This window comes from Rhagoletis pomonella, unplaced genomic scaffold (assembly GCF_013731165.1).
Source record: "Rhagoletis pomonella isolate Grant_MI unplaced genomic scaffold, Rhpom_1.0 Rhpom_scaffold_00002, whole genome shotgun sequence".
Classification (NCBI taxonomy): Eukaryota; Metazoa; Arthropoda; class Insecta; order Diptera; family Tephritidae; genus Rhagoletis; species Rhagoletis pomonella.
The window spans coordinates 35948555-35959300 of NW_023458556.1; the positions used below are offsets into that span (position 1 = coordinate 35948555).

General features: G+C 38.1%; 2 protein-coding genes across 5 annotated transcripts; one reads left to right on the forward strand and one right to left on the reverse strand.

The window, feature by feature from the left end:
• Nucleotides 1–227: 227 nt before the first annotated feature.
• LOC118733543 (kelch-like protein 5) lies at nt 228–6528 on the forward strand. Of its 3 annotated transcripts, none has more exons than XM_036462976.1 (9): nt 228–933; nt 3812–4175; nt 4257–4643; nt 4700–5001; nt 5075–5282; nt 5359–5481; nt 5537–5767; nt 5919–6029; nt 6163–6528. In XM_036462976.1, exons 1-8 carry the CDS (start codon nt 686–688, stop codon nt 5943–5945), a joined length of 1890 nt encoding a protein of 629 aa, XP_036318869.1. In that variant the 5' UTR covers nt 228–685; the 3' UTR covers nt 5946–6029; nt 6163–6528. The 3 variants fall into 3 exon arrangements, with proteins under 3 accessions (XP_036318869.1, XP_036318870.1, XP_036318868.1); XM_036462977.1 differs by having other exon boundaries at nt 5919–6000; XM_036462975.1 differs by lacking the exon at nt 5919–6029.
• A 641-nt stretch (nt 6529–7169) lies between these two features.
• LOC118733544 (dual specificity mitogen-activated protein kinase kinase dSOR1) lies at nt 7170–9039 on the reverse strand. 2 transcript variants are annotated; one of them, XM_036462979.1, is made up of 4 exons: nt 8817–9039; nt 7844–8474; nt 7433–7759; nt 7170–7370 (listed from the first exon to the last, which is right to left on the reverse strand). In XM_036462979.1, exons 1-4 carry the CDS (start codon nt 8924–8926, stop codon nt 7257–7259), a joined length of 1182 nt encoding a protein of 393 aa, XP_036318872.1. In that variant the 5' UTR covers nt 8927–9039; the 3' UTR covers nt 7170–7256. The 2 variants fall into 2 exon arrangements, with proteins under 2 accessions (XP_036318872.1, XP_036318871.1); XM_036462978.1 differs by having other exon boundaries at nt 7844–8483; nt 8817–9033.
• Nucleotides 9040–10746: the final 1707 nt, after the last annotated feature.

Here is a 10746-nt window from a genome sequence, read left to right on the forward strand (position 1 = left end):
TATATGCCAACAAATGAATGTAACCATTTTCTTAAACTATTTGTAAAACTGTATGAAATTTAGTTAAAAATTGTCTATAATATCATAAAACACAGCTACTAACCATTAAATCGCAGACAAATGGATGGATCAACCACTATTTAAAGAAACATAACCAACTCATAATCTTAAATCGTGCTGGCAAGGTTGTAACGTTTATTTTCTTTCTTTTATATTTTCAGCTTTCGTTCACTTTTCTGCCATTGTACGTTTCCTGTAGTAAATGCAATTAAAAAACTTTGCTAGTCCAAATATATGGAATCAGGAATAGCAGCTTCAATAGGTTTAGTTGCCTCAAAAGCAACGCACGTCAAAAATAAATACGCGCAATAAGGAAGTGGAACGCTTAGTTTTGTTAACTCCAACGCTTTGTAAAGTGCATTTAATTGGTCGCCGCTGCGCTGTTCGCTGCCATTTCTCTGCTGCAGTTCAAAGTGGTGGTGCTCTTTTTTTGTTTACCCCATTGACGTGCAATCTAGAGAATTTAACAACAGAAAAGAGCAGATTTCCAACAAAAAACAAATTTAATAAGGGCACTGGCAGCTTATAAAAATTAATAACGCACTTCCCGACAATAAATTGCTTTGATAAACATATTTGCATACACGCAAATAAACTTATTACTGGAATACATTGTGGCACGGAAATGTCTACTAACAAAGATAGTCCCAGTCGTGATTCCATGACGTCCTCTTCAGCACCCATATCTCTAATGGCCGATGGAGATTCCATTACGCGTGACTACAGCTTGGGCAGCCTTACATCTGCAGTAAGTCAAGATGAATATTTCCGATGCCGTGATCATGCGGAAAGCGTATTAAAACGTTTGCAGTTGTACTTGGATAGCCATCAGCTTTGCGATGTAGTCCTAATAGCTGGAATTGACGGCAAGAGGTAAGTGAAATATATGTATGTCAATGTTTAAATACAAATTATTCTCATCGCAAATGAAATGCACTTCCGGTTTCAAAAACAGAAACATTTCAATTCTAAAAGACTTTACATTAATGAAGACGGCTGAGGTCAGGTCGCGTGTCGTAGAAAACAAAGAATTGGGGGAAAGGTATTTACATACGTACATACATATGAACATCCATTTATAAACACGTACATACAAAGCTAATGAATCTGGAGACTTTGAGTACTGCGTCACAAGCGATATGCCAGACTACTTGTACGTTCCACCACACGCCATTTATCTATCCTCTTCAAGTACAAATTTGTATGTATAATATTTGCACTAATCGTAGTGCGCCTCGTTCTTTGTCTGCAAAAAGCTGCGCTATAGGAAAACGGAAAACTCAAAGCAAACAAAGAAGTGCTAGTACGACAATTGGATAGCCTACGTCAACTCTTGTCTCCCCTTTTGTTTATTCTGCTGCCTGCTCCATTGACTGACAGCGAGCGGCTAGTGTATGTGATGTATGGAGAGCGATTGTTGTAAATTATAAATAAATTGCATAAAAAACTGCTACTCTCCAGATGCTAAATGTGTTGATATGTATGCAGGGGTCAGTGGCGCGTAGAACGGGAGAACGTGTCGTTTTTTTATTTTGATTTAGCTGATATACATACTTTTTGCCGACTACGATTGTAAATAGTACAAATATCTATGAAAATACTTGCTTAAAAAGTAAATAAAAACAGCACGGGTTTCGAGCGCTGATAACAAGTGTGCCAAACAGCACTGTGAAATTTAAAAAACATACATATATATTTTACGAGCAAATAGCATAGGAGAAACTAAAATGAAAAAGGCTTGCATACGTGAGTCGTTTAATGTTCCGATAAATTAATTAAATTAAGTAATTATTTGACAGCCTCAAATTAGAAGTAACGTTTTATTTTATTAAGGGTGTTTGGAAATATGTGCATGCACTCAAATTTATACTTACCATGTATGTACATATCCCAGCCAACCAGCAGAGACCGCAAGGTGCACAATTTGGATTCCCTGTGCGGTGCGCTGATGCTGCTACATAGGAAGGCTCCGAAAAGAGTCCCCAAGGAGCACATCCGCCGAAGAAAAGTGCCTTCTCAATATACATATGTACTAAAAAAAGTGTGCCTTTAGGACTTTTCGATGAGTGATTTCAGAGAGATTGCGCAGATAATCCGCGAAGACTGCGTGCGGACTCCTTTACTTGGCTATAATTTTGTAAAAAAGGACTCCGAATCATCCGAAGATAACCTAGACGGAGTGTTTTGGGACTGCTCCGTTAATAGACCGAAAAGGAGGATTTACGGGTTTTCAAAATGCTCGTGATTTATTTCATAATTTATAAGTATTCAAATTTTTACATCATTTCTTTTTATTGAAAAAACTTTTATAAAGTAAATGATTTAACATATCGATGGCTGAGTGGAAGATCGACCTATCTCGGAAGCCAGTTCAAAAACGACCTATCTAATTTTCTAATAAATGCCTCTGAAAAGTTCTAAAGTTATCCAAAAGTAATTTTTTATGCGGTATTGCTTACATCCAAATGCATTCGCAACTGCCATAACGTCAACAGCTTTTCTGCGGTGTCCTTTTCCAGGAATATTCGGAAGCCACGAAGCGAAGCGATTCAATTTAAGTTGATTGAATTTTCATCTTACAGACCAGATACAAAGAAAAGAAAAACAAGTCAACAAAAAAACAATTTGGCTCCCTTTTCCCTCCATATCGGGAAACACTAATTCGGGGTGTTACTGTGGGAATCATTTTTCACTCCATATTCGTAGCGCTCCGAAAACGCTCTTTCCAAGTGTGGCTGTGGGAGTCATTTTTCGCTCCATATTTGGCTAACTGGGATGTACCCTATATACATAAATATATATCGTCGTTAAAATGTACAAAACCGCGTATCTAGATAATACAAGAGAGATTGCCCAAATTTTACAGGAGAGAATGGATCATGTCTTATTTCAAAACGGTTCTCTCATTTATCCCTAATTATCTGGTACCTTTTATGTATTATCTAAATATCGTTATTTTGGTATGAATGGGTAAGGCTTGAGCGGTGAGCAAAAATCTCAACCACGATAAGCGATTTTGCACTCTAAACGGCGGTGTGAATTTATGTAAATACCTTGTCATAAATTATTAATTAATGCATTTGTGCCAATTAAAGGTGTCATTTAGCTTGATATATGTACATATGTACATATCTACATCAGGGGCGCACCCAGGAACATATTTTAGGGGGGATTTTATATTTCTGAAGATATATCACCGGAAAATACTGAAAATTTATTGATTCCATGAATTTTTGCACTTCTATGTTCATTTTTTCGATTTCTGGTTTTCGATAGAGATGGTGATTTTTCACGATTGCTAAATTTGTTTAATATTTCAAATACCGAAAAAATTAACTGAACTCTCAAGAATAACGAAAAATTCATATAAAACGACGGACGAGAAATGGAAAAGAAATTTTCTTCTACCAAAATTTCTTAAATCAGTTTGCAGCTCTCAAGAAAAAAAATGCTCGTATATTTATTCCCTCATGAAAATTTACAGCAAAAGCAAAGCGCTTTTTCAAGCAACAGAAATTATAATAAATATATCTTATAATTTCCTTGAGAGCTGGATTCTTAGTTTTAAGATACAGATTGTATTTGAGGTTATTAGCTTTAGGGGGGGTTTGAACCCCAAAACCCACCCCTTGTGTGCGCTAATGATCTACATACATACTTATTTACACTTATAAAAATAGCATACGCATTTTTTTTTACTTTTCTTTACTAATTCCATACATATTCCATACTTCAACTGTGTATCCTCTAGAGTGTCTGCCCATCGTGTAGTATTATCGGCATCGAGCGCCTACTTTGCAGCCATGTTCACTGGTTCATTGCGCGAAACCAAAGAGCAGGAAGTCACGCTTGGCGAAGTACATGGCGATGCATTGCAAATACTAATACAATACTGTTATACGGGATACATGGAATTGCGCGAAGATACTGTAGAAACGCTTTTAGCCACTGCCTGCTTGCTACAGTTGAACGCTGTAGTTACTGCCTGCTGCAATTTCCTCGCCCGCCAACTACATCCATCAAACTGCCTAGGTTTTGCCTTTTTTGCCGAAAGGCAGAGCTGCACAACCCTACTGCGTCTAGCCAAATCCTACACATGCCAGCATTTCATGCAGGTATGTATGTTCAGATGCTATTTGATTTATTGATGTTACTGGCTTTTACTCGATGCGGTTTTTGTTTTGGAAAACTTATAGGTATGTAAAAATCAAGAATTTCTTCAACTCGACTCCGAACAGCTCGGCAAATTAATATCCAGTGATGATCTCAATGTTCCCACCGAGGAGGATGTAGTGCACAGTCTAAAGATGTGGGTGCAACATGATCCTGTCAATCGGGAGAAACACATTCCTGAGTTGTTGGCATTGGTGCGATTACCGCTGCTGAAACCCTCGTTCATCATGGATCACGTTGAAACGCTTTGCAGCTCGAATGACTGCCAACAACTTGTAATGGAAGCGCTAAAGTGGCACTTATTGCCTGAACGACGAAATTTGTTAGCTTTGATTGCATCGGAACGAACAAAGCCGCGTAAATCGACGGTTGGTCGCTTACTCGCTGTGGGCGGAATGGATGCACATAAGGTACATTTATGAATTTCTGAAAAAGGTGTTATTATTCATTTCTCACTTCTCTGAAGGGCGCTATAAGTATTGAAAGCTACTGCCCGTACGCCGACAAGTGGTCCGTGTGGAAGAATATGCCCGCACGCCGTTTACAATTCGGTGTAGCTGTGATGGATGATAAGTTAGTGATAGTGGGCGGCCGCGATGGTTTAAAAACGCTCAATACAGTAGAGAGTTTAGACTTAAACACAATGGCGTGGACAGCGCTGAATCCTATGGGTACACATCGCCACGGCTTAGGAGTAGCCGTGCTGGAAGGCCCACTCTATGCAGTGGGTGGGCATGATGGCTGGAGTTATTTGTCAACTGTAGAGCGGTAAGCGTGGAAAGATATTTTCCTGCGAATATACATAAAAACAAACGTATATTTTATTTTTGAAAACTTTAAGTTGGGATCCAACCACACGCACTTGGAGCTACGTAGCGTCTATGTCTTCCATGCGGTCTACTGCTGGAGTTGCAGTGCTTGGTGGACGTTTGTATGTCGTTGGCGGGCGAGATGGTTCCGTATGTCATCGTTCAATCGAATGCTACGATCCACACACAAACAAATGGACTATGCGCGCACCTATGAATAAACGGCGGGGAGGTGTGGGAGTAAGTAAAATTGAATATTTATATGCATATGTATAATGCGTGGTGTGCTTTGCATAAAAATATTTTCCTTTTCCAGGTGACCGTTTCAAATGGATTTTTATATGCGCTGGGTGGGCATGATTGCCCAGCCAGTAATCCTTCTGTCTGTCGCACAGATACAGTTGAGCGTTACGATCCAGCTACGGACTCGTGGACTTTGGTAAGCAACTACTCAAAGTACGCTATGTAGATTATTAATATTAGCTTTCCTGCAGATCTGTTCGCTAAATGCTGGACGCGATGCCATTGGCTGCGCATTGCTGGGCGATCGCCTAATGGCTATTGGCGGTTACGATGGCAATCACTACTTGAAGACTGTTGAAGTATACAACGCTGAGACAAACGAGTGGACACAAGCTGCACCGCTGACATACAGTCGTGCTGGCGCTTGCGTTGTAGCAATACCGAATATAATACCACCTACGCCACCACTACCCAATGCAACAGTTTAGTCTTATATTCATTTATTTCTTTACTCATCCATATATATTTTTTGTTAATGCGGACTTATACAATCGCTTAAATAGTGGCTTTCAAAAGTTAGCAAAGCCATTTCGTCGTAAACGCATGTCTTTTTACTTGAAATTTTTTTTCTAGAAATCGAAACTTAAAAAGCTGCGCTAACTGCATCATGAAAAAGCTTGCATTTTACGTATTCTGCTCGTATGCTCAAACATTCGTACGCATTTATGCATTCCATTTAAACAAGTTACATATTCTAATTGAGTTAAGTTCAGTTTTATCAACTTTCACTGATAGTTTCTTTCTTCTCTTTATCTTTTCTTTATGTTTTCACATTGTTACGTTTTCCGATACCTTTTTTGGTCTTTGGAATTTGTAGAAGAAATGGAAACCGGTCAGATTGAATCCGATGTGCTACAGACGCACCGTTGAATTTGTCGATTATTACAACCTTTAAGCAACTAAATACAACAAATTTTAAATTTTTTATCATACATACATACATATTTTTTTACCATACGAGTATTTAGATTTAAGGATCAACAACAAACAATTTTTAATATTATAATGGATTTTTACTTCGCATACGCGTATACATACACAGCCATGCCCATATATAGATGCATATGTGTATTTATGTATAAATAGGAAGTATGTGTACTCGAAACCTAATTTTTGAATTTACGAACATGAGTATTTATTTCTTTAATAAAAAAGCATATTTTGCATGTACAAAATTCACGAACACTTATGTATGTATTTGAAATGAAGTCAATGCGCAATACAAGTGTCTAGCCTTGCTCTACTTCGGTTTGGCTGGTGCACTACGTTGAAGGCACCTTGAGCCCAACCAAAGGAGTCGTCTTGCTTCAAGGGCATATTGTGGACCTTTATTTGTGCATTGTTAGCTTTGCTTTCTTGCACACAAACGCCATCGATCGATTTGACCACAACAATAACTTACTTAAAAACTTTTCTAACTAATATTCGACATAAAAGGATATTTCAAAAAGGTATGCACTGCGACCTTACTCTTCACAACACTTGTCTAATATTTAATTCTCTAGACAAGATAGAATAGCCTTTGGTCAATGGAATATTTACGCTCGTCTTACGGCTACATGGAGCACTCTTCTCCCAACTTCTTCAAACGACTCCATGATAAAGGAATACGAGCAAAGGTGTATCTTCTCCATGGTCGCAAAAGCGACAGAGATCAAGGAATTAATTAGAAGCCATTATCTCTTCAGGTTATAACCCCTAATAAGGTTTTGAATTGTATCTCCCTGCTGTGCTTTTCCCTGATTGTGTAGCATGTTATTAGTCCTTGGTCTTTATCGACGTTCTGGCCGCAAACCCTTTTCTAAACCTAAAAACAGTAACATATCTCTTTCGTTATAGAGTACATTTATTAGGGGGTTGGAATATTTATAAATAAAATAAAAGCAAATGCATTTTTAATATCAAAAACCTTTAATTGGGTGATGTGTTGCGTTTCGGTGTCGATGGCGGTAGATCCATGGTTTTGCACACCCAACCAGCAATGTCCACCTCTTCAACCTCAGCTTTGCGTATCCAAGCGTGATTCTGCGAATTGATAACATGAGCTACAGTCTTAATTTTTCAGAGCAAACTTAGTTTGTATATACCAGCAATGTTTTTAAATCAGCACGTTCATCTGGATTCTTTTTCAGACATATGTCTACAAAGTCTTTAAAATCGTCGGTAAATATTTTGTGCTCCAACCTGGGTGGTGGTTCATTGACAATGTAGTCTAGTAACTCAAATATGGCCATGACTTTGGGTTCCACCACTGTCTGTTGACCGTCTTCGGGATTATCGTTAAATATCGCTTCAAGGGTCTTTGAATCGGGCGGTGGTATGGGATACATGCCGATCGCCATCTCAACTAACGACAAGCCTAGCGACCAAATGTCTGACTGCACTGAGTAATGTGTACCTTGCAGACGTTCCGGCTGTAAAGAGTGTAAATGTGTGGCTGTGTAAGTTATCTGAGCTACTCAACTTAATTACCATGCAAAATGAAGTAGATTTCTTACCGACATGTAGCTGCGCGTGCCCACAAATGAATTGGCCATGGAATCGATTAGCTGCCCTGACACGCCAAAATCACAGATCTTTATCTCTCCGCTGCTGTTCACCAGTATATTACTCGGCTTCACATCCCGATGCATGATGGCGTGCTTGTCACGCAAGTAGCTCAGCCCCTTTAGCACAGCCAATGTTATCTTGCCAAGTATGGATTCCGGTATTCGTCCAGCACGTTTCAATATAAGATCCAAAGAGCCGCCATCCATATATTCCATGCAGATGCTAATTTCGCCGTCACTGTAGAAAGCACCATAGAAGCCCACAATATGCGGAAAGTTGCATTCGTGCAATACCTTCAATTCGCGTATAATTTGTTTTTTAATCGCTGGCTTCACCTCAAGATGTATAAGCTTCCGTGCCATTATCAATTCTGTTGGTATGTGACGCACTTTCATGACCACACCTCCATTACCGGAACCCAGCTCGCCCAACTTTTCGAGGTCATCATCGGAAAGTTCGCCAATTTTCTCTTTTTGACTTAGAAACACTTTAATACGATTTCGCGCTGAATCATCCATTTCCAATTCTTCTAGTGTCTCCGTCAACGCCTCGATGCTCGTCTTCGGCTTCCCCAGTAAACTATGTTTTCTTTAATTCAACTTTTTAATGAATTTTTGTGCAACAAACCGAAAAGCAACAAAATTAAGACAGATAGGTGGAGAGAAAGGCCAAAGATAGGTAATGCAATGCAGAAATGCGCAAGGAGCTATCCTCACGGAAGCAACCATATCGACATTTGAGTATTTACTATTGATATACAAAAGGCAAGTTATTTAAAATCAAAGCAAATAAAACCAACAACATCTAAAAACGTTTCCGCCGGCGTTGTAGGTGAAAGTAGCAACAAAAATTAAATTTTAATAAGAAAAATGCAGGTGCAGAAGGTGAAAAATCAATAGAAGTGTTTATTTGGATATTTACTCTGTTCCAGATGGTGTCTTGAACGGCGGTGTCGGCACAACCTGCGATGCAGCTACTGTTGCATCCACAGCTCCAGGAGGCAACGTTAAATTTAATTTATTTTTCGACATATCCTTGATTTTGTCGGGTGGATTAAATAATTAAAAAACAACTGCACTGCAAAAATACCGAAAACTCCTCCTTGGCAATGTTGCAGTAATTTCCAATTTTGTGCCCCTGCTATACAATTAGGGGAATTAAAAAACAAGACTAACTACATAAATAAGATTAATAATTATTACGATCTCTTAAATTTTCATAAGCATGTTTAATTAAATAGAAAAACGTTCATTTCATTTTTATGTATAATTAAAAACAATAAAAAAATTTGGAGTTGTGAACGGGTCGAAATAGAAGCGTTAACATCACTGATTTTAGCTGATTTCATCGACGCCTTGCACTTGTTTTGTTTTTGTAAACGAATTCTGCGGCAAATTTGGGAATAAAAAACAGCTGCTGCACTTGTTCACACCGCTGTCAAAATTTGCTTATGTTCAGCTGTAACTTGGAAGCACTTGTTGAGAAGATAATAGGGCTGTTCAGGATCTTGTGAATGTGCTTTTGCACAACAGAGAACGTAAATTTATAGAGAAGGTCCAAGTTTCTTACACATTTTAAATTAAAACACGTTTCCTATCGAAAAATAGAATATTAAATAGAATATAATATATAATATTAAATAGAATATCAAACAGTTTTTTATTCTCCAATTCGGCTTTTTCTTAGCAGTGAATACATTCAGGAGGTTAGCAAATGCTTGCCGAGGGGCGTCAGATATTAGAAAAAACTTGTTTGTTTTTATTTTTTGATTTTGCTCGGAAATTGGGGTCGAACCCATGCCCTGCAGAATGGTAGCGCGCACTACTACTTCACAGCGGCCATTAATAAAAAATAGTAAGAATTTTGTATAATGTACTACATTTGTATTTCTTTATTAAATTGTTTGTCCACACTGAAAATCATTCCGATTACCAATTGACGTCTCTAGTGAAATGAAATGGCAATGAAACAAATCGAATCAGAAATAGCTCCAAAGAAGAGCGGAAAATTTGTTGTCTAAAAAAATCAAAAACAAGAAATCGGTGAAAACGAGCGGACAAGTCGCCTGTGCAGATACGCGTAAAATTATCTATCCCTAAATTCTTAAAAAATTATGAAAACAAAATATTCCATGTGTAATTATTCGCATGAAATGAATAATTGAAAAGGTGATAAAATTTGCTGGTGTGGTTGAGCAGTGCGCGAGTGCAAGTGTACGTAGTCGAATTGGTAGTGGCGAAACGGGTAGTGCTGAAACGTTGGCAGTGTAAATGAAAAGATAAATCTCTTTTTGCAAATAAAATTGTGCATTTAGCGCCAATTTTTCTTGATGAAAATTGTGCTTAAATTCGGCTGCAAATTGTTATTTATGTATACGTTTCCAATTTTCACCAATTGGGAGCGGTGCAAGTGAATAGAGAAAAACAAACAAAATATTAAGAGGAAAGGCAGACGCATCGTGGAAGAAGCAGCATCACTGTCGCTGATTTCCTTGCTAATTCTTGTTGGAGAAAAGTTACTTATTGGATATAAAATTTTTAAAGTGCTTATGAGGCAGCGAATAGGAATTTTCCTTTAACTGGTATTGGCGATAAAAGAGATTTGCACCAATTAATGTGGTAAGTGCGGATACACCTAAATTTTCTCACATATGTATGTATGTTTGTATATGTACGGTGACAAGTGTACTTCGCATTGCTTGATGTTTTGGTGGTTGACTAGGCTACATATGGAAAAGTGGGTGGGTTAACTTCAAATACATACAGTGAGTATCAAAATTAAGTAGATACATAAATTGTGGATACATATCGAGCCCTAACCGCCAAAATAACGTAAGCGACATTTTTTTCAA